At 48.9% G+C, this 21,847-nt stretch overlaps 1 protein-coding gene across 2 annotated transcripts in view; it reads right to left on the bottom strand.

Moving 5' to 3' along the window:
• LOC113225121 overlaps nucleotides 1–14,615 on the bottom strand; it is a 34,857-nt gene extending 20,242 nt beyond the window's left edge. The window contains exons 1-2 of one of the 2 annotated variants that reach the window (XM_026456075.2): nucleotides 14,371–14,615; nucleotides 6,307–7,052 (exon numbers count right to left, since the gene is read on the bottom strand). In XM_026456075.2, the coding sequence (XP_026311860.1) occupies nucleotides 6,716–7,052; nucleotides 14,371–14,600 (567 nt within the window). In that variant the 5' untranslated portion in view covers nucleotides 14,601–14,615 and the 3' untranslated portion in view covers nucleotides 6,307–6,715. Of the gene's footprint in view, nucleotides 1–6,306; nucleotides 7,053–14,370 lie in introns of those variants that run through there. The other variant, XM_026456076.1, reaches the window with a different exon arrangement.
• Nucleotides 14,616–21,847: the final 7,232 nt, after the last annotated feature.

The following is a 21,847-nucleotide window of genomic DNA, read 5'->3' as shown; positions in this document are numbered from 1 at the left end:
GGCTCTCCCTCCTGCACCTGCTCCGGCTCTCCCTCCTGCACCTGCTCTGGCTCTCCCTCCTGCACCTGCCCAGTGAGGTGGGGATTTTCTGCAGCGCAGATGCAAAGCCCCAAGTGCCTGTATTTCCAGAGGAGGTAGGAGGAGGGCAGGAGAGAGGGGAGGACTATGAGAGCCCCTCCTGCCTGCTGGCAGCCTGGGCAGTGGCAGGTCAGGGAACGGGAACTGGTGCTCTTCTCGTCGGCCCAGGTGAGTGGGCCCCAGCCTGAGTGGGCCTCCCTGGCTGCTGCCTGCTCCGGGACCTCGAGGTGGATTTTTCTTCCATGGTTTCCCATCCATTCATGGGATTGAGGTGCAACGGGGTCAGGTGGGCCCAGGCTTAGAAGTCGTGCCATCAGAGAGTCTCTTGTTGGTTAAAGTCAGGAGTCTATAAAAGGCCGGACAGTAAATAGTTTAGGCTTGGGGGCTACCGGTCTCCATGGCAAAGATTCAATGCTGCTATTGTAGCAGGGAAGCAGTGCATGACACTCCGTAAATGATAGGTGCTGTTGTACCCCAAGAAAGCTTCATGTGTGCCGACAGGAGGCAGCTGGATTTGGTGGTGGGTCTCAGTTTGCAGCCCTCCTGTTTAAGTCTCCCTGTCTCTGAGTCTCTCGGGTTCCTCACTGGTTAACATTTACTGAGTGTGTGCCCCGTGCTAGGCCTGGGCCTTCATCCACAGCCTCTCATGCAAGGTGCCTGTGGGGACTAAGCACCAAGAGGCTGAGCTGTGCCTGTAGTTCAGACTGGTCCTCTCGAGGCCTGTGACCCATGTGATATCTTGCTTCTTGTCAGAGCGCAGGCACATCCCTGCTGCCTCAGCCCCTTCTAGGGATTACAGAAGTGCCTACGAGGACACAGGCATTGCTGGGGAAGCAGAGACCAAAGGGGATGAAACCAGTACCGCAAGGCCACCCTCACTGGCTCATGGCAGGGCCGAGACAGCAATGGGGAGGTGAGGTGGGTGGCTCTGCTGGGCTCCTTGTGCCCCTTTGTGAGTGCACTGGTTGGCGAGGCGCTGCACAGTGAGACTTCTCCAGGCAATCCTGAGCCCCGGGGTGGAATGGGGGTGTCCCAGAAGGGCCCCATGCGAGTGAGTCCTGGCTAAACTGAGGGCTTGGTCCAGGGAGGCTGGAGCAGCTCTGGCCAGTGGCATGCTGCAGCACAAGACTCCCTGAGTGGGAACTGTGGTCTCAGAAGGAAACATCAAGAACTGGAGCAGAGAGAACCTGTTCCTCCTTGGGGAGGGCCTCACATGCAGGGAATTGAAAGGAGAACCGTCTTTGAGAACCACTGGGGCTCTCGGGGCAGGAGGCAGGGCAGTGGGAGGCCAGTCTTTTATCCTTTCATCCACCAGACAGTTCAGCCTCTGTTCCCACAGCCCTGGGTCGAGGAAGACGAGATGTGGCCAGAAACTCAGATAATTGTGCCTCTGAGATGTTGCAACCTCAGAGAAGGCTTTTACCAAAGCACCACCCTGGAAACAGAGGGAAAAGGACCATGAAGAGAGTTAGGCAGAGGACAAAAGCCTCCAGGAAATAATAAGAATAAGGCTCAGAAGTGCCCATGAGCAGGAAACACTAGCTCATCGGAACTTGGAAGGAATACCGTGGATTTCATCCGCCTGTGACCGCCACGTCCTGAAAGAGGCATTTTGACTTCCTCTACCATTGTTGGTTTTCTCAGTGAGTGACAAGCTTCATTTCACTCAAATAAATTGTTTAAAAATGGCCTGTCCCAAAAGGGTTTTTCAACTGCTCCAGGATTCTGAAATAAGAAATGACCCAGGGCGAATTACCAAAGCCTGATATAAATAAATGTACTCGACAGCCTGCTTGAACCAACTTTCACTCCTCCTGGGAAGGGATACGCTGTTCTTCCTTGAAACTCCCCAGTTTCTGCACATATGAGGGGTGGTGCTGTGCAGGGGTTAAGAGATAGCCTAGGGGTTGGAACCTCTGGGCTTGAGTCACAACCCTGACACTCACAGACATGTGCTGTACCCTGAGGATGGGGCACAGCCCGGAGCCCCCACTCGCAGCACAGGACCATGACCAGGGACAAAGGTCTCCAGGCAACACTGTGCACGTAGCCAGCTCTGGACATTAGCACTGTGCTTCCTGCTGTGTGGCCCTGCAACGTGTCTTTACCAACTCATTCTCCAGAGGTAGAGCATCCTCGGCAGTCAGCATTGATCACTGACAACTTGTCTCTTCAAGCACAAGTTTTTAATTCAACAAGCTGAGACTATGTCTAGCTAGGTCAAAATTTACTATAATTTCCTATTAGCTAGAAAAGCACCCATTTACGTGGGGGGAATTATACTCCTTGAAGTTTATTCTCTAAATAGCTAGGTAGCTATTTAGCCATTTCAGCAACTAATCACAGTAAGTCATAGGCAATTCGATCTGAAACCTGAATTCGTGTGATAAGAAATTTCTTACCAGGAAGACTGGATGCTTTTTATTCCTGTCGTGATGTGAACCTTACTGCCCCAAGAAGCCCAGCAATGCTTCGAGGGCAGCCATCTCATCTCACACCTTTGTCCCCTCTCAATTCTGAGGACTGATGGTAGGGGAAACCCACCGTTTCCTAGGAGTTTCCCATGGTGGTGGAACCAGGGATGTATAAAGGGATTAGTAATTACTTGTGGATGAATTGCTCTCGCAATCAAATTTTGTATCCAGTCTCTTTTTTAACATTTCAGATTTTCTTTCTGGAGTTTGAGCGTAGAGCTTCTGAAGTTTGAGAAGCATTTTTCTCATGGAATTAATTGGTCAAGTGATAAACAGCTGTGTGTGCGCTGTAGTGGGCTGCAGGCAAATATTTAACCACAATGAGAGCATTTTACAACTGCGTGGGGTAGAGATGTCTACTATGGAGGGATCCTCTGAGATCCAGGCCTCAAAGTGTCCCCCTCGAGAGCAAATAGTGGCTGAGCATCAGTTAACTGCTCTGGCTCTGGAAAGCACCAGGCAGGAGACTTCAAACTTGTCTCAGGATTGAGCCATCACAAGGGGCCCTCGGGGTGTGGTCACCAGGCCTTACTCAGCTGGGTCAGATGGACTTTTATCTCTTATGTATTTCTAGACTTCATGTAAGAATTAATTTTATAAAATTACCACTGCTGCAAAAAAAAGTCAAAAACAAAAATATTGCAATAGAGATTTGTAGTTGTGGCACTCTTTTGTGTGTGTGTGACTTTTAGGGTGGGGATCCCAGGCAAGGAGCCCCTTCTTTTGAAAGTTCTTTGAGGTGAAGGCCACTTCATCTCACAGCAGCCTGGCACTGCTCTGCTACCTGTGCCTGAGCCAGGTGCAGCAAGCAGTCTGCTGGGCCTGGTGTCTCTAACCAGCATTTTGACTTGCTCTGTTTTCTGACACTCCTGGATCTCCCCTTCCTAACTAGGCTGAAGCCCCTTTGAAGATATGGTCTTTGTGCCTGTATGTCTCCTGTGCGGCACCCTGCACATAGTAGGGACTTCCTGGATTAAAATCACATGCTTCAGATTGGACTGGGATGATCTGAACGGTGGGGCTCGTGACTGGATTCACTATAAGTGGATGAAGAGCTCAAGGCTCGGGGCTCAGGTCACCTGCTACACCAGAGGCCCCTGCAGACTTGGAACTTAGAGAAGGACGCCACAGGCCAGGTACGGCGGCTCAAGCCTGTAATCCCAGCACCTTGGGAGGCCAAGGTGGGCAGATCACCTGAGGTCGGGAGTTTGAGACCAGCCTGACCAACGTGGAGAAACCCCGTCTCTACTAAAAATATAAAATGAGCCAGGCGTGGTGGCACCTGCCTGTAATCCCAGCTACTCAGGAGGCTGAGGCAGGAGAATCCCTTGAACCTAGGAGGTGGAGGTTGTGGTGAGCCGAGATCATGCCACTGCACTCCAGCGTGGGCAACAAGAGCGAGACTCTGTCTCAAAAAAAGAAAAGAAAGAAAAGAAAGGACTCCGGATCATGTGATAGGCAATGCATGTAGGAGTCATACCTGGAAACTGACCCAAATATTTAACTACTGGGGTATGATTGGGGAAGGTTGTTTCTATTTTCTTTACTGGTAGACTCAGGAGGGATTCATCGCAGGAGGGTATGGGAGACTTAGCGCTGAACCTAAACCAAAAATAAGCAAAACAGCCTTGCTGAATTCTCTAAATCCATGTGTCTCTAAATCCTCTGTCTGCTAGGTGGGGTCTGATGGCTACAATGACCTTGAGTGACAAGCAGACAGAAGAGGCTGTGAGGGGATAGTCTATGTGGCAGATGCTCTGCACTGAGCAAAGAAATGGGAACAGAGTCCTAAAAATAATGGAGTAGAAAAAGTTTCAAAAGCATGGAGCACCTCACACCCAAGGCCAAAAGATGCTGTAGGCAGCAGTTCTTACATTTGTTTCTAGTTATCTTTGGGAGGTCAGTAGGATCCCTGGACCAAATCTCTGTCGGCCCTGTCCCAAACCAGATCCCCATGGGTCTGCCTCAGGTCTGGGGCTGATACCTGCCTGCTGCTAAGAAATGCGAGGAGGTGGTATGTAGGAAGGAATGTGTGTGTGTACGGAGGGAGGATACAGGGGGCAGGAGAATGGAAGGCCAGCATCACAGTTTCTTACTTCCAATGACTCTTCAGCCTCAGACCCTCCCACTTAAGAATGATGAATGAGTTTCTGTGGCCTGAACAGTATACTCACAAAAGAGGCAGGGACCAGGGACTGGTCCAGTCTGGCTCCCTCTATTGCAACCTGGTTGTGTAAATTCTGCCAAATCACTGAACTTTCCTGAGATCTGCTTTATTTACCTGCGAAAGAGGGAGACTAGTATCTCTCGAATGAAGAGAGGAAACAGATTTGAAAGTGCCTAGCAAAGTGTAACAGAAATTGCAGTCATGCAGTGACAATGGTCCTCCGGCTGGCTTGTTGTATTTTAACGCAGAACAAAGTTGCCAGCCCAGGGGTGGTTCCGCGGTGGAGGCATTCCAGGAATTGGCCAAGAGTTGGTAGGGACATTATTCTCTCCCAGTGCCCCTGTAGTGACCTTGGGAAGCAGCTGCCCACTGCTTCCTCGGGGGAAGAGTGGGTTGGCCTGGGCTGGCAGGACAGCCACAACCCAGCTCTTGTGTACCACTCTGAGCACTGCATTTGCAGCTGCTAGGCCACAGGTAGATGCCTGCGGAGGACGGCAGAGGGAACACAAGTGGTTCTGGGTGTAGGGGGAGCAAAGAAAGGCCTTTTCTTCAGAGACCAGGAGAGTGACCTCAGGGCTGTAAGGAGCTGAGCAGAAGGGCAAGGGGTCATGGGCAGTCCCCTCCCAGCAGGGCAGGCTGCAGAGGCCTAGAGCTGGAGGAGGACACACCTGGCTTCCAGGAGAGAGCATGTCAATGATGCACAGGGAAGCACTGGGGAAATCACCTCTTTGAACCTCACTTTGTATCTTCCTAAACTGGAATTAATAATATCTGCATCTGTGCCATGCCTTCAGCATTAGAGGAGGCACTGTGTGTGTTGCATGTCCTCAGTAGGTGTGGAGCAGGGCAGGGTGGGCGCTTGCCGGGGTGTACACAGCCCCAGGTGCCTGTGCTGAGTCTGCTGTAGTGCTTTGCCTGCGTTGGCATCCCTTGGGTCCCCATCTGAGGTGATCAGTGCACTCAGAGGCTGTCCAGGACTCCCCTCTGGGCCCCTCACAGGGTGGCCTCTTTACACTGACGTCCTCCAGTCTTATCTGTGCCCTGATCTCCCTCTGAGCTGCAACTGGGTGATCACCTATCTGTCCCATGCATCAGTGCTTCCCCCTTACCTATGGGGGATGCTTTCCAGGACCCCCAGTGGATCCCTGAAACCAGATATACCACCGAACCTTACACACATGATAGTTTTCCTATGTGCGAATAAGTACGATAAAGTTTATTTTATAAATTGGACACAGTAAGATATTAACAACAACAATGAATAATGAAGTAAAACAATTGTAACAATATGCTGCATACAAGTTATATGAACTAAGTCTCTTTCTCTCTCTCTCTGTTTGGAAGCATCTTACTGTACTGTACCTCAGGTAACTGAAAGCTCACATCAGGGCAAGAGACTGTATCTCAAAGTCACCCTCTTCCCCAGAGAGATTCTTCCTACATCCTTCCTGTTGATCTTGTTCCTACAATTCTACAATGAACATGAATTGCTTCTGCAAAATGAAATAGAGCAAAGAAACTTATTTTTAAACTTGTAAGTGAAGAGTAGCCTAATCTTCTGACTTAAAAGGACACAAGAGTAAGATAAACAGATAGAGAAAGAGAGAGAGGAGAGAGAGAGACCGCAAGTAGTGCATGCCCTGAGCCTCCCTAGCATCTCCTCCAGCTGTGTTGGTGAAGTCCCACAGGGAGAGGTAGAGGCTGACCCTGCAGCTGTCCAGCCCAGGGAGCCCTGCGGTGACAGGACTGCTAGGGAACCAGGACTGCCAGGGCAGAGGAGGATCAGAGCCCCGGGAGCCAGGGGCAGATTCAGGCAGGGAGAGCAGAGGCAGTGGGCTCCGGCCCCTCAGCCTCCAATGGGTTGAACTCAGGTCACCGGTGACTTCCACAGGCCAAGGTGCTTTACTTTATGGGTCCCTTCTCCTCCCAAATATGAGAAATCATATTTCATGGCTGCATTGGTATAAAGGCAAACGTACTATTTGCTCTTAAAGGTTCATTTCCTTCCTTCTGATTTTAAAGAAGCTCTAACACTGTTGTGGGCCTCTGGAAGCCTTGTGGGCTCTGAGCACTGCGTCGGGGGGTCAGGCCCTGGCTGAGCCTTCCAGAGACCCTGCGTGTAGAGGTGGAAGAGAAGGGGGTGTGAGGGGCTAGCAGGTTCTCTGAAGTCACATCTTCTTGCTAGTTTCGGTTCATCACATGCAAACTGGAGATAAAAATACCTCCCCGGGGCTGCCAGAGGGCTAAGTGAGGTGGCGTCTGTGGAGTGGAGCCTCATGTCTAGTCTCGGAGACAGGGCTACAGTCACCAGAGGAGGAACATGGCTCAGGATACTGTAGAGAATCAGTGAAAAAGAAAAAGAAAAAAAAAAAAAAAACTATGAAAAAATTTTAAAAAGGGAATACTCAGGATTTTCAGCCATAACTAAAATTAATTTCACTAAAATGAGAAGTTTTGCAGAAGTTGAAGGAAGGAGATACATATGACAAGTCCGCCCAGTGTATGATCAAGCAAGGCCTGGCTCCCCTCCCAGGAGTTTGGGGCCTGGAAAGGCTGGAAAAGGCTGAGAAGGAGCTTTCTCCAGAGAGAGACGGAGAGAGACAGACAGAGACAGAGACAGGTAGATAGAGAGAGAGAGAGACAGAGAAGCCAGAACCTTAGAGAGACCCAGCTCCAAGCCTGTTCAGAGGGCAGCATGAAGGAAAATGGAGAAATGACTGCCAAAAGAAGACATTGAAAGGTAGAGTGCATGAGGGCCAGGCGAGCTGCGGGAAGGAGGGCCCCCTTCACCCTGAGCGGAGGGGGCACTGGCAGGCAGGGGAGAGGTTGGGGGCTGAGCTGAGAGGAGCTTAGAGTGCACCAGGGTCAGGGCCTCACCGAGGGCAGGAAGAGGGTGCAGTAAATGCTGGGGTCCAGGGCCCTCTCTGCAGAACCTGCTTGCCTACACGAGGGACCTTCGCATCCCTCCATCCATCTGCTGACTCATTCCCTCATTCCTTCACTCATAGGGTGCTTTCAAAGAGCCTACTCTTCTCCATGGAGAACCAGACGGTCCAGGTATGAGAGGCTGAGGGACTGGTGCCCAGATGAGGTGGGGGTGATTTTCAGTGGCAAAGGGGCAAACAGAGAGGAGTCTGGGAAGCAAGGAGGGAGCAGGGCAGCGGGGAGGAGGCTGGCGTTTAAGCACCCATGCAAGCACTCACTGAGCGGAAGCAATGAAGCACAATTATAAGCACATACCAGGCACTACACTAGGATGTTTATCTATGAGAATACACTGAATCCTCCGAACAAAGCCCTGAGGTAGAGACTACCATTAGCTCCGTTGACAGGTTCAGGACTAGCTATAGAATTTGCAGAGCCCAGTGCAAAATAAAAACGTGAGGCCCCCTGTTTGAAAGGGAAGAATTTGAAGATGGCAGTGGCAGAGCGTTAAACCAAGGTGCTGGGCGGGTCCCATCCCCGTGAAGCCATCCCTGTCCCAGACGATGGACCAGCAACTTGTCCCAGGTCACAGCCGACTCATAGTGGATCCAGACCCAAAACCTCATCCTCAGATTTTAAGGCTAACCCTTTATCACTAGCAAATTGACGCAAAGTCTATTTGAACTAAAGGTTTAAAAAAAGATACAGAAGGGGAACCTGAACTTGAAACTCCGAGCATTGCTGAGGTCTTTGTATAGGTTTTAGCAAGGGCATTGGAGAGTTTCTTGAGTGAAAGTGGATTTCACATCCAGTGGGCCCCTGTTGCCCGGTGAATACAGGAGAAGGGCTCGGCTGGGCCCCACACCAAAGGCATCATTGTTTTATCAGGTTTTGATCTGGCAACCCATAATTTCCCCCCTTTTAAGACTCTGCTGAGAAAACATGTGCCCATCAGCTGCTGACAAAATGTGAACATTCTCCATTCCAGAGTTCAAGGAGAAAGAGTAGCAGTGCTGGGCTGGGTCAGCTGGAGACCCTGTGCTTGAGCCCCTTGTAAAAATGCCCACTACCTGTGGGAGCAGCACCACTAGGTGTGAAGTGCCCTGGCAGTGGCTCTCCGCGAGGATGTGTCAGTCAAGACCATCATGTGCAGAGGGCAGATAAACAGCGCCATCAGGGTGTGCCAGGGATGCAGGGAGATAACCAAGGCCACCCTGTCCAGGGCTGGCTCTACATGCCCTAAAACGGCGCTTCCTCCTCTGAGCCCTGGAAAGGTGTCAGTGTTGTGCCTGCTGGGCCCCAAGCAGTGTGTGACCACAGTGTTTTGGCAATAAGAGAAGGAGGATCTGGTAGTCTGGGCGCAGTGGCTCATGCCTATAATCCCAGCACTTTGGGAGGTCAAGGCGGGCGGATCACCTGAGGTCAGGAGTTCGAGACCAGCCTGACCAACATGAAGAAACCCTGTCTATACTAAAAATACAAAATTAGCCAGGCATGGTGGCACATGGAGCACAATCCCAGCTACTCGGGAGGCGGAGGCAGGAGAATCGCATGAAACCAGGAGATGGAGGTTGCGGTGAGATTGCGCCATTGCACTCTAGCCTGGGCAACAAGAGCAAAGCTCTAGCTCAAAAAAAAAAAAAAAAAAAGAAAAGAGAAGGTACATCTGGCTTTCACATGCGTAAATGGAAGCAAAAGAGACTAGAATGTAATTCCATAGAGAGTTCTGAAGGAGGGGTGGTGACACCAGCAGAACAGCCGAGGGAGCAGGGACCACACAGCCAGGCAGGTCGGCAGCAAGCCTTGCTCTGCCCCCATCTGCAGCTGGGGGACGCCAGGCGAGGCAGGCATCCCTCACCAAGCCCAGTGCTCACTTGTGAAGGGGTGAGAACAGCACAGGCTCTCCAGGGGCTGGAGAAGTCATGCCAGGACCCGCCTGACCCTCGCCTTACCCAAGAAGGAACCCAGTGTCAGTGGGCCAGGCTCTGCCTGCACATGGGAAATGGGCTCATGCCAGTTTCTGCCATCAGTTGAGATTTTGTATAGGAACATTGTTCTGGAAGAATGTAGAAAAATGAAAATGTATAGTAACTAAGGACAGGAGCCGGCATTCTCAGAAGTTCAGATTATGTAAGGATTTGAAGAAAGCCCCAGGCCAAGATGAGAGGGGAGGTGGGGAGGAGGAGGGAGTGGATATGAAAATGAACCCCAGCTGGGTGAGAAGGTGGAAGGACTAGGTGGGATTCCTGGGGCCCAGCAACTGTGCCTTTAGAATCTATTTGGGGTTGACTTCAACTTAGTATTTACTGGCCACCAAGTCCATGCCAAGTTCTACACCAGGAACTCCTGAGGGAGGGCTTTTTAAAGGCTCTTTTGGTATTGGAATGGTGGCAGTCCTGGGAGCGGGGACCTTGGGTCATCCCTGCAATCATCCACCCGCCTCAAAGTGGCTCGGCAAACACCTCTCTGTGACAGGCCCTGAGTGGGGGACAGGCGGGGTCACAGAGGCCCTGGGGAGGTCAGAATTCTGAGAAGAGGGCAGACTCAGGAATCTGTCAGGGCTTCAAACTATGCCCACGGCCATGGTGGGTGGTTTTCTAGCCTTGGGAAACTGGGTCCTAGCAGACCAGCAGGTGAGTGTGCACCAGGCCCACAGTGTGCTGAGGGTTCTGAGGGGTGTGATTGGAAAGGCAGCAGGACCTGAGCAGTTCTAAGGAGTGTGATTGGAAAGGCAGCAGGACGGTGCGTGAGGGAGGGCTCGAGGGCCACCCTGAGCCAGCTGCTAAGGCGCGCAAGGGCAGCAGCAGCAGCCCAGCGCAGGCCAGGCCTGACCACAGAAAGCAGAGCATGGGCACAACGGTGGGTTGGGGTGGGACACAGACCCGGCTGAGGAGCTGGGGGTGGCAGGCAGATCCTGAGGGTCTGTGCATGCAGTTCCTCGGTGTGCAGATCCACAGCAGCATGCCCTGCCTGGAGCATACAAGCTGCGGACCCACATACCCTGCAACTCTCCCCTTGGGTTGGCCTCAGTTGCCTGTGGGGTCTGGCAACTGTGTTTCACCCGAAAACCTCTACAAAAAATACAAAAATTAGCTGGGTGTGGTGGTGCATGCCTGCAGTCCCAGCTATTTGGGGGTTGAGGCAGACAATCTCTTCAACGCAGGTGGTGGAGGGTGCAATGATCCGAGATTGCACCACTGCAGTGCAGCCTGAATGACAGAGCACGACCCTCTGTCTCAAAAAAAAAAAAACAAAAAAAGGAAAGGAAAGGAAAGAAAAATGCCTATCATAGCAGGTGTGCAGGCGAGACCCAGGCAAGGCCCTTACCAGGGCTTGGCATCTAAGTTTGTTGTTATTTTATCAAAAGCTAAAAGCAGCAGCTGTCTGGAGGGTGACTCCCGAAATTACCAGCATCCTCAGGCCAGGTTTGCGCCAATAAATTCCGTTTTCCGCTAACAAAAGCCACGGCCCAAGCCTCGGCCACTGGGCGCAGGTCCAGGCCCTCCTGCTGTTGCTCATCAGGTGACTGTGGGGAAGTGGCTGTTATTCCCACTCGCAGATGGGAAAACTGAGGTGCTGAGGTATTTCCTGTCTCTCCCAAAGCTGGTGAGCATTGGAGGGCAGTCAAACCCAGGGCTGACTCCACAGCACAGATGTTGCTCTGGCCTCTGCTCTGCCTCTTACTCATCATGTGATGAGGACATGTCCTTTCACTTCTGGGGCACGTTTCCTCACGGGGGTGGGGTGCTGACAGGAAATGGACAAAGGCATCAACCGACACTTCCCAGAAAAGTAATGCAGCCTCTTATGGAAGTAAGAAAACATGCTCAGTCTCACTTAATTACAGAGGCTCATTCCAAAGTGACAGCATTTTTTTTTTTTTTTAACCCCTCAGTTTGGCTAAGATAAAAAAGTGCAGTGTGAGTGAGGATGCAGGGAAATAGTGAAATAGTGACTTTCACAGGCTATTTGTGAGCATGAGAAACCAGTGTGAACTTTAGGAGGGTAGTTTCTTAAGATCTAGTAACATTTTAAATGGATACATACTTTGTCCCAGAAATCAGATGCTGAGAATTTATCCTAACAGTTTACAGACACAAGCACGTAAAATCCTCCTTACGCATTGTCACAGGAGTACTGTATGTGGTTTAAAAAATTAAATGAAGTCTGCATACAGCCTAAATGCCCATCAGCAGAGGAACTGGTTAAAGAAAACAACAAGGTATAACCTTTAAGAGATATTCTGATAGAAAAAAGCAAGATGACATAAAATATATAAACGTTTTTATTATGTAAAATAAGAAATATTTGTATCAGCAAATTTACTTCTAGAAGAATTATCCTCAATAAATAAAGTAATTGCCACTGAGGTAGGGAGAAGGTGTCTTTCTCCTGTTTTTAACCCTTCATTCACTGTTAACTTAACTGGTTTTGTATTTAGAGCGTGCTGTTGGCCCACTGTGTGTGCTCAGTTACTGGAAGATGTTTTGGCTGCGGCCTCAGACAGGCACTTGAGGCATAGATGTATATACAGGTCTGCCACCTGAAGAGGCAAACTGACTTGGCTTGGCCCAGCCTCTCACCCCTGTGGAGGGGACCTCTTCCTACTCATTGCAAATGGGTTCACTTGTTCCCACCACAAGCGCAGAATGCCTTGTACTTCCCACTCCTTTGCTCCCCAGGGAGCTCTGCAAGTCCCCAGAAATACTTGCCCAACCACTGGCACCCTTAGAAAGGTCCAGCTGCTGACCACCAGCACCCTGCGACTCCCAGTGCCCGTGACATCTGGAGGAACTGAGCAATGGCTGAGGTGGAATTTCACTTGGCACTTAATGCAGTCCTCTGCTTCTGCCAGAGTCGGTGTATTCTATATAAAGCTGCCAAACCTGGCCGTCTTCTCACTGAGCCTTGACCCCTTCCATCCAAGGGCAAGGCCACAGATCGCTGTGCATGACTCCCGCGCAGTAAATGTGGCATTGGGACCTAGCCCAGCTGAGCTGAGCAAAGCAGGCCTGCCTGGCGGAAGTGGGTCCTCTCCACTCTAACCTCTGGCTCTGATGAGCAGCGGCTACATAAACTGAGACAGGATATAGACACATCCTGCCTGAGTTAGCAGCAAGAAATAGCCGCCCCCCGCCACCCCCCTGCCATTCTTGCACAGCAGGGTTCCTGCCATAAATCAGTCTGAAGTCTAAAGCGGAATGGCTTGCAAGCAAGGGCCGCGCCGCTGTTTGTCTCCCAAGGCAAGTGTTGAAGTTCTGAAACCTGAGTCCTGGAGAACTGCTTGGGCGGCTGGGCTGGGCTGGGCACGGGGGCGGGGGGTCAGGCAAGCCCATCCTCTTCAGACATGGGAATGCCTGTCAGCCTCACCTCCTCAGTGCCTGAATTGAAATAATGACAGTGGCCTCTGTCCCTTTAACCCAGGACCTGCCATATACACACACACAAACACGTGCTCAAGTTACACACACGTAAACTCCGGGAACCACAGTCTCATGTACAATTATATAAACATGCCCAGCACGGATCCAGCACTTATGATGTGTCAGTCTCCGTGCCAGGACATTTATACGGACTTCTTACTGCTGGATGAGGAATCTCCTGTTATTATTCCTACTTTGCAGATGAGGAAACTGGAGTTAAGAGAGGCTGCCTTGTTTATAGGCAGTGCAGATGATCCCAGTGCAGACTGAGGGGCCTCGCTCCCAAGTACCATTGATGCCCGCGCACTCCCGGGCCGACCCAAGCACAACCACGGGCACACGGAGTGCCCTGTACACACGTAGACCGAAACTACACTCCTCCATGCCAAGCTGCAAGCTCGGGCAGGGTGAGGGTTGAGGCTTCACAACCCCCTGGATTTCAAAGACTTATAAATATGAGTTGGTGTCTCCAATACCCATATCATTATCATATCAATAAGGTAACATTATCACATGATAGGCTCAGGATATCTCCCCTCTGACAGACTCTAAGAATAAGACCGCGGTAGGGTGGGGGATAAGAGGGATATGAATTAGGTTTTTTGGTAAAATAAAATGGTAGTTATTATTGCAGAAGTCCAACAGCAGAGGAAGAGGGCAGAGAAAGGCCCAGCAGTTTCCAAGCATCTACAAAGACTTTCATCGCTTATGATTTCCTGTCAGCAAGAAAACGTGATGGTTTAAAAGAGAAAGAAAACAAGCAGCGAGGAATTACAAATCCCCAAAGGATCCAGGCCGCAGGATTCCCCCGCATCTGTGTGCCTTTGCGGCGCCCAGCGGAGCGAGCAAGCCCCTGGGCAAGGCTGGAGTTGCCTGGAGTTCACCAGAGCCTGCCCGGTCGGCCCCTGGCTGGGGAGCAGCACAGACGCAACTTGTGATGTGGACTCTTCCCTAACTGTTCTTTAGGGGGACAGTTCTGGCCCCACACATTTCACATGCCCAGCACAAAGAAACAGAAAGCGGGCGACACGCCCTGGGCGGGCGGGCTGGCGGCCTCTCCAGCTCGGGGCGCGTGGAGGCTGCGCGTCGCGGTCCGGGACGCGGGACAGGGACTCCGCACAGCCCAGGCGCCAGGGAACCCGGGCTGGAGTCGGGGATCTGAGCCCAGCGGGCGCCTCCTCCGCCTGGAGGCCGGGCACGGACCGGGACACCCGGGAGTCGGTGACCGTGGCTCGGCCCCTGGCTGCTGCGGGCCGCGGCCTCCAGTGGGTCCCCAGGACCCCTCCCCACGGCGGGTACTCACCGAGGCCGAGCGGCTGCGCCGTGCCTTTGGGGCTGCTCGTCGCCCACGGTCCTGGGCGTCAGCCCGGGCAGAGGCCGCAGGAAAGGGCCGGACCGGGCCGGGCCGGGCCGGGGGAGGGTCGCGCTCCCGGGCTCCTGACCCTCCGCGGCGAGAGGAAGCGGCACCTGGGTCACACTCCTCCCGCGCGGGCCGAGGGGAGGGGCTCTGGCCCGGAGATAGGCAGACTTCATTTTTTTTCTACAGACTTGGCTGGTGGGGTTTCCACCCTTTTTTTTTTTTTTTTTTTAAACACACACCCGCCCACTTCTGAACTCTTCTTTGCTCCAACTTTCCTGCGCAAGAACCACGCTTTTCTAACCGTTTCTCTTTCCATCTGCCACTACCGGATGCAAAGGTTGTGGTTGAGAATTCGCCCTGGAGTGCAGGGAAAACTCCGCAGTGTGACATGATGGCCTGGCCCAGCACTGTCGGGGATGGTGACCAAATAGGGCAGACCTGTGTTGAAATCTTGGCTGGCTGCGCGGCCGCTGGATAGCTGGGCGGCCTCTCTGAGCCAGCCGCGGGGCGTTTGTCGCTGGAGAGAGTCCCTGTCTTGTTGGCCTTTGGGGGCCCTGTACCCATGGATGGGCTGTTGAGCAAAGATCGTTCCAAAACAGGAAGAATTGCTGGACAAGGGTGGTGATTTGTTCCCATTGCTTTTGTCTGAAGCTGCCAGACGCAGCGCAGTTTGTGAATTCGCTCTACTTTTGCCATGCAAACCTCCACGTGGATTTCCATACATACCTTGGTTGGTTAAATGCAGTCATCTGGCACCACCTACAAAAAAGTGTATCATAGCATTATCTGCCCCTTCTGCCCAGAGACAACGGCAGGGAACTTGAGGCCCTTGTTTTAAATCCCCGCCCAGGGGAACACCCTGTGCTTCTCCTGTGTGATATGTGAACCGTCCTGTGCTGCTTTGCATTTTTTTTTAATTGTACTTTGTGTTCTAGGGTACATGTGCACAACGTGCAAGTTTGTTACATATATATATATATATGTACATACATACACACATGTGCCATGTTGGTGTGCTGCACCCATTAACCAGTCATTTACATTAGGTATGTCTCCTAATGCTATCCCTTCCCCTCCCCCCACCCCACCACAGGCCCCAGTGTGTGATGTTCCCTTCCTGTGTTCAAGTGATCTCATTGTTCAATTCCCACCTGTGAGTAAGAACATGCGGTGTTTGCTTTTCTGTTCTTGCGATAGTTTGCTGAGAATGATGGTTTCCAGCTGCATCTATGTCCCTACAAAGGACATGAACTCATCCTTTTTTATGGCTGCATAGTATTCCATGGTGTATATGTGCCACATTTTCTTAATCCAGTCTGTCACTTATGGATATTTGGGTTGGTTCCAAGTCTTTGCTATTGTGAATAGTGCCGCAATAAACATATGTACTTTATAGTTCCCCAAGCACTTTTGTGACGCCCTCCTCTCCCCTACCTTCTGCCATTAAGGCCTGTCCTGCACAATCTGGAGAGCCAGGCCAGTTGTCTGTACAATGTATGGGCAGTGCCTTTGGGGCTGTCATCTGCATTGAATACAATGAGAGGCTGCACCCTGGAAATGTGCAACACAGAGGCTTTGCTCACCTCTACCTGGGCTGCACAAATTTCAGGCCTTCTTGACGCAGTGGGAAAGCACTTATGATTCACTTTAGTTACATCATGAAGAACCCCCAATGCTGATAGATCTTTAGTCCAACTGCCATGTGCAGCACAGCCATGTTGAATTGAAATAAACTCCTCACAGAATGCCCTGAGTCTTGATTTCCTCATCTACAAAATGGAGACAAGAAGACCTGCACTCCAGGGTTTTACAGAGGCAGTGACTAGAATCACAGTGGGGAACAGAAAAGGCATTTAACAAACAGAAACGAGCAATGATTAATTCATTTATTTTTATTTTTTGTTTTCTGAGATGAAGTTTTTGCTCTTGTTGCCCAGGCTGGAGTGCAATGGCACGATCTCGGCTCACCACGACTTCTGCCTCCTGGGTTCAAGCAATTCTCCTGCCTCAACCTCCCAAGTAGCTGGGATTATAAGCATGTGCCTCCACGCCTGGCTAATTCTGTATTTTTAGTAGAGACGGGGTTTCTCCATGTTGGTCAGACTGGTCTCGAACTCCCGACCTCAGGTGATCCGCCCGCCTTGGCCTTCCAAAGTGCCGGGATTATAGGCGTGAGCCACTGCGCCCATGATTAACAGTTTAACTTTTTTTTTGTTTTTCGTAATACATACATGTATGTCTAGGTGGAACAGTAGTCCACCTCCCCTGTCCTGAGAGAAAATAACTTTAATTATCTGAAATGCTGCTGGAAAGTTGGAAAGAAGCAGAAAGTCGTTCCAGGTAACAAAGAACAAATCATTAGGTCATTGCAGCACACTTAGAGACTTTTACAGACTCATTTAGAACCTACTGGCCTTAGACATAATCATAAGCGATTTCCTTAATTTCTTAGGGTAGGACGGGTTGAAGGTATCAAAATGTTCCAGATAATTCCTTACAGAAAAGAAGCCAAAACATTAATAAACTGACTAAACAGCGAAAATCGAAAGCCCCACAAACTGCAGAGGTCAGATACAAGAACGAAGTAGCATTTGTTACAGAACTAAAACAATCTCAGCTCCAGCCATCACTGGAGGATGTGACAGTTCCTGGTGCTATTAAAGAGCCAGGGCTTTGGAACTCAGTCTGGGGTAGTTACTCTCCTGCTGTGTAACCTTCAGCATTTTACTTTCTTTCTCTGAGCCTCAATTTTCTCATCCTGGAAATTGGAACAATCTGCAAAGTTAGGCTGTTGTGAGTAATACATTCGATATTAATGGGGTAATTACAATGGAAGTACACTGGAGTTACTTAAAGATACTGGCCCCCTTCCTCCTCTAACACATGCTTTGTTTATAGTAAGGACCCCAGGTCATTTGAAAAAGAAAGTAAATAGTGTTTCATAGTGTGTAGCAAATTATCTAGCAGGGAAACATTTGATATATTTTGGAAAATTTAACTATAAAAGTGTCTAATGTTAAATAAATGACTGTTATTTTAAGAAGGGAAAATAATCATATAAAAATTTAATTATATGACAACAGTCTGACATTAAGTCAAGAAATGCATTATTAGTGTGTCTGCATGAGTTGGATATTTATTCATGAAGTTAAAAAAACTCAGCTATATCTTGCAACAAAAAACCAGTTCTTCTCTTGTCTAGTTCCCATAAATACTCTTAAACAGAGTGTTGCCAAGAGTCCATTGTAAAGATGAGAACCCAGAGGTTCAGAGCAGTGACAACAACTTACTCTGCAGTGCAGGCGGGATTGACGGTTCTGGCTCTGTCTTCATTGACTGTACTGTGGCTGATACAAGCTGCAGAGCCCTCCAAGGTGTGAGATGGTGTGATCCAGTCCTGGGAGGTGAATTTTCTCTTCGTCTTCAGGGAAGAAACTGCTCATGGGAAACTGTCCTCCAAATCCTCAGCGCTAGTTCCTTATTGGGAGCGGGGTTGGAGGTCCCCTGCTGCTGTTGCTGTCTCCTGGGTGAACCCTTACAGACGGTGGTGGGTAGATGTTACTTGAGCCCTTTAACGAAAGGTTTTGCCCCTCATCACAGTAACACATGCTTTTAGTGCAAAAAGAAAAAAAAAAAAAATAGAGAAAAAGCCAAAAAGATACCTAAACCCTAAGAATTGCTGGCAATCTCTAGCACATTAAAGCTATTTATCTTGAGTCTTTTTTATGCATTTATGAATATTTGCTTTATAGTCTTGAGATTTTACTGAATATGTGATTTCAAGTGCTGAGCTTTTACTACCAAACATTATGTCACGAGCATTTTCTCATATAAAAGTAGAAAAGCTCTTTAACTCATTTTAATTACTAGGTTGTTTCCTTTTCTTTGCTAGTTGAATAGTGCTGTGATAAACCATATGAACATAAATATCTAGATTTCATAAGTTTTTCCTTAGTGTATATTCCAACAAGCAGAATTACTCAATCAAAGGTTAGAAGTGTATTTAAAGCTTTTGATACATTCATAAGTTGTGGCTGTAACCTTTACTTTCTTTCCAATCAAGAGTACCAGTGTTTATCTCAGAGTCTCTTGCCAGAATTAAACAGTAAATTTAAAATCATAGTTAATTCTGTAGATAAGCAACATATGTAGTTATTTGTGTTAGCATTTTCTTTGATTACCAGAGAGGCCGAATATGCAGTCACATGCTTATTTATAAATCGCAGGTTCTTCTAGGTGACTATTTTATTCACACTGTTTCCTCATTTGGAGGTGTGATGGTTAATATGGTTAATACTGAATGTCAACTTGATTGGATTGAAGGATACAAAATACTAATCCTAGGTATATCTGTGAGGGTGTTGCCAAAAGAGATGATTAACATTTGGGTCAGTGGGCTGGGGAAGGTAATCCACCTTAATCTGGTGGGCACCATCTAATCAGCCTCCATCTAATCAGCAGGCAGAAAAATGTGAAAACAAGGGATGGATCTGGCTTCCCCGCCTACATCTTTCACCCGTGCTAGATGCTTTCTGCCCTCGAACATCAGACTCCAAGTTCTTCAGTTTGGGGACTTGGACTGGCTCTCCTTGCTCCTCAGCTTGCAGACAGCCTATTGTGGGACCTTGTGATCAGGTAAGGTAATGCTTAATAAGCTCCACTGTATATATATATGTATATATACACACACACACTTACATATATACAAGTATATATATAAATACACACACACACACACACACACATATATATATATATATATATATATAGAGAGAGAGAGAGAGAGAGAGAGAGAGATCCTATTAGTTCTGTCCTTCTAAGAGAACCTTGACTAATACAGATTTTGGTACCAGGAGTGGTTCTAGAGGAACAGAATATTAAAGATGGAGTTCTTTCATTGGTTTGGGGGTTTCTGGAGTTGGCTGCTTAAGATGATTAGACCCCAAAATGCTAAGGACTCTATTTCTAATAGCATGGAGAACACTGAGAGTCCTTGGCATGAACTGTTTAGAGAGTTATGCAAAATAAATGCATTTGACACTCCTGACACACTGCTCGTAAGAGGCAAGGAGTTTAGTGACTCTATACATAATACCTTTCATCATATGTGGAGAAACAAGGAACATAATGAAGCTGGTTGGTTGCTCCTAAGTTCAGGGACAAAGTGATGAAAGAAAATGATGAACTCAGGGATTCTGTCACCTGGCTTCAGAAGCAGATACTGAGTCTCAAATCTGCTAATATTGCCCTGAGTGAGAGTCTTAACTTCTGTAGAGAAAGAACTGAAATTGTGGAAACACAGACACAAATTCTTATCACACTAGTGGCTGACCTGCAACGAAAGATACATGCACAGCCTCACCAGATGTCTACTGTTAGAGTGAGGGCATCGATTGGAAAAGAATGGTACCCTGCAACTTGGAATGGGGACATGTGGGAGGACCCTGATGAAGCTGGGGACACTGAATTAGTAATCTCTGATGAACCTTTTTTTTGCCAGAAGGAGCAGCTTCCCCATCCCCAGTAGTGGCAACATCCCCTCTCCCACACATGCTGCTATCAGCTTTTCCACCTTTGTCTGAAGAGATAAATCCTATGCTATCTGAGGCAACAGTGATTGTCCCCCTGAGACAGTTGCCAGGCAAAATAACGTTGATTCTCCTCAGAAGCCACCCCCAACATCTCTGTTTGCTTCTAGGCCTGTAACTAGACTAAAGTGTTGGTGGGCCTCTGGAGGTAAAGTTCTGAGTGTGACCCATGAGGAGGTGCACTATATTCGAAAAGAACTGCTTGAGTTCTTTAATTTATGTAAACTGCAATCTGGAGAATAGGCATGGGAATGGATATTAAGGGTATGGGATAATGGTGGAAGGAACATAAGAGTTGGATCAGGCTGAATTTATTGATTTGGGCCCGCTAAGTAGGGACTTTGCATTTAATATTGAAGCTTGGGGAGTTAAAAAATAAGTTCTAATAGTTTATTGACTTGGTTAGCTGAAATATGGATTAAAAGTTGGCCCACTGTGAGTGAGCTGGAAATGCCTGATCTCCCTTGGTTTAATGTAGAGGAAGGGATCCAAAGGCTTAGGGAAATTGTGATGGCAAAGTGGATTAGTCACTTTAGACCTGCTCATCCCAGCTGGGAGGGTTTAGAAGATATACTCGTGACCAATTCCTTGAGAAATAGATTTTTGAGGGCAGCACCTGCATCTTTGAAGAGCCCTGTATTGCTCTTCTCTGCATGTCAGATCTAACTGTAGGAACCACAGTCACTCAGCTACAAAATTTAAATACAATGGGAATAATTGGATCCTGAGGTGGCAGGGGCCAAGTGGCAGCACTCAACTGTCAAAGGCAAGATGGCCATAGCTACCGTAATGGACGGCAGAGACAAAGCAACAATAAGAATAGTCTGAATTGTGTAGAGCTCTGGCATTGGCTAAATAATCATGGTGTTCCTAGAAGTGCAATTGATAGGAAGCTTACTGCATTCCTACTTAAATTATACAAACGGAAAATTTCTAGGTCAAATGGACAAAATACTGATTTGAATTATGAAACGAGAGAATCATGGTCCCTCAATCAGTTTCCAGACTTGAGCCAGTTTACAGACCCAGAACCCCTTGAATGAAGGGGAGGCCGGGTCCCCTTGATGAAGGACCCCACCACATTACTGACAATTTATGCAATGAATCTTTCTCCCATCCTTTCCCAAGGAGACCTCTAGCCTTTTACCAGGGTGACTGTGCACTGGGGAAAGGGAAATGATCAGACATTTCAGGGACTACTAGACACTGGCTCTGAGCTGATGTTGATTCCAGGGGACCAAACTGTCATTGTAGTTCTCCAGTTAAAGTAGGAGGTTATGGAGGTCAGGTAATTAATGGGGTTTTAGCTCAGATTTGACTTACAGTGGGCCCAGTGAGTCCCCGGACTCATCCTGTGGTCATTTTCTCAGTGCCACATTGCAGAATTGGTATAGACATATTTAGCAGCTGGCAGAACCCCCACATTGGCTCCCTGACTGGTAGGGTGAGGGCTATTATTGTGGGAAAGGCCAAATGGAAGCCATTAGAGCTGCCACTACCTAGAAAAAGAGCAAATCAAAAAAGAATACCACATCCCTGCAGGGATTGTGGAGATTAGTGCCACCATCAAGGACTTAAAAGACGCAGGGGTGGTGATTCCCGTAACCTTTTCAAGGTGATTTGTTTGAACCTCGTTCAACTCTCCCATTTGGCCTGTGCAGAAGACAGATGGATCTTGGAGAATGAAAGTGGATTATTGTAAGCTTAACCAAGTGGTGACTCCAATTGCAGCTGCTATACCAGATGTGGTTTCATTGCTTGAGTAAGTTAACACGTCTCCCGGTACCTGGTATGCAGTCATTGACTTGACAAATGCCTTTTTCTCCATTCCT

This window comes from Piliocolobus tephrosceles, chromosome 11 (assembly GCF_002776525.5).
Source record: "Piliocolobus tephrosceles isolate RC106 chromosome 11, ASM277652v3, whole genome shotgun sequence".
Lineage (NCBI taxonomy): Eukaryota > Metazoa > Chordata > Mammalia > Primates > Cercopithecidae > Piliocolobus > Piliocolobus tephrosceles.
The sequence above is the reverse complement of the archived record's forward strand: the minus strand, read 5'-3'. Positions and strand labels throughout refer to the sequence as shown.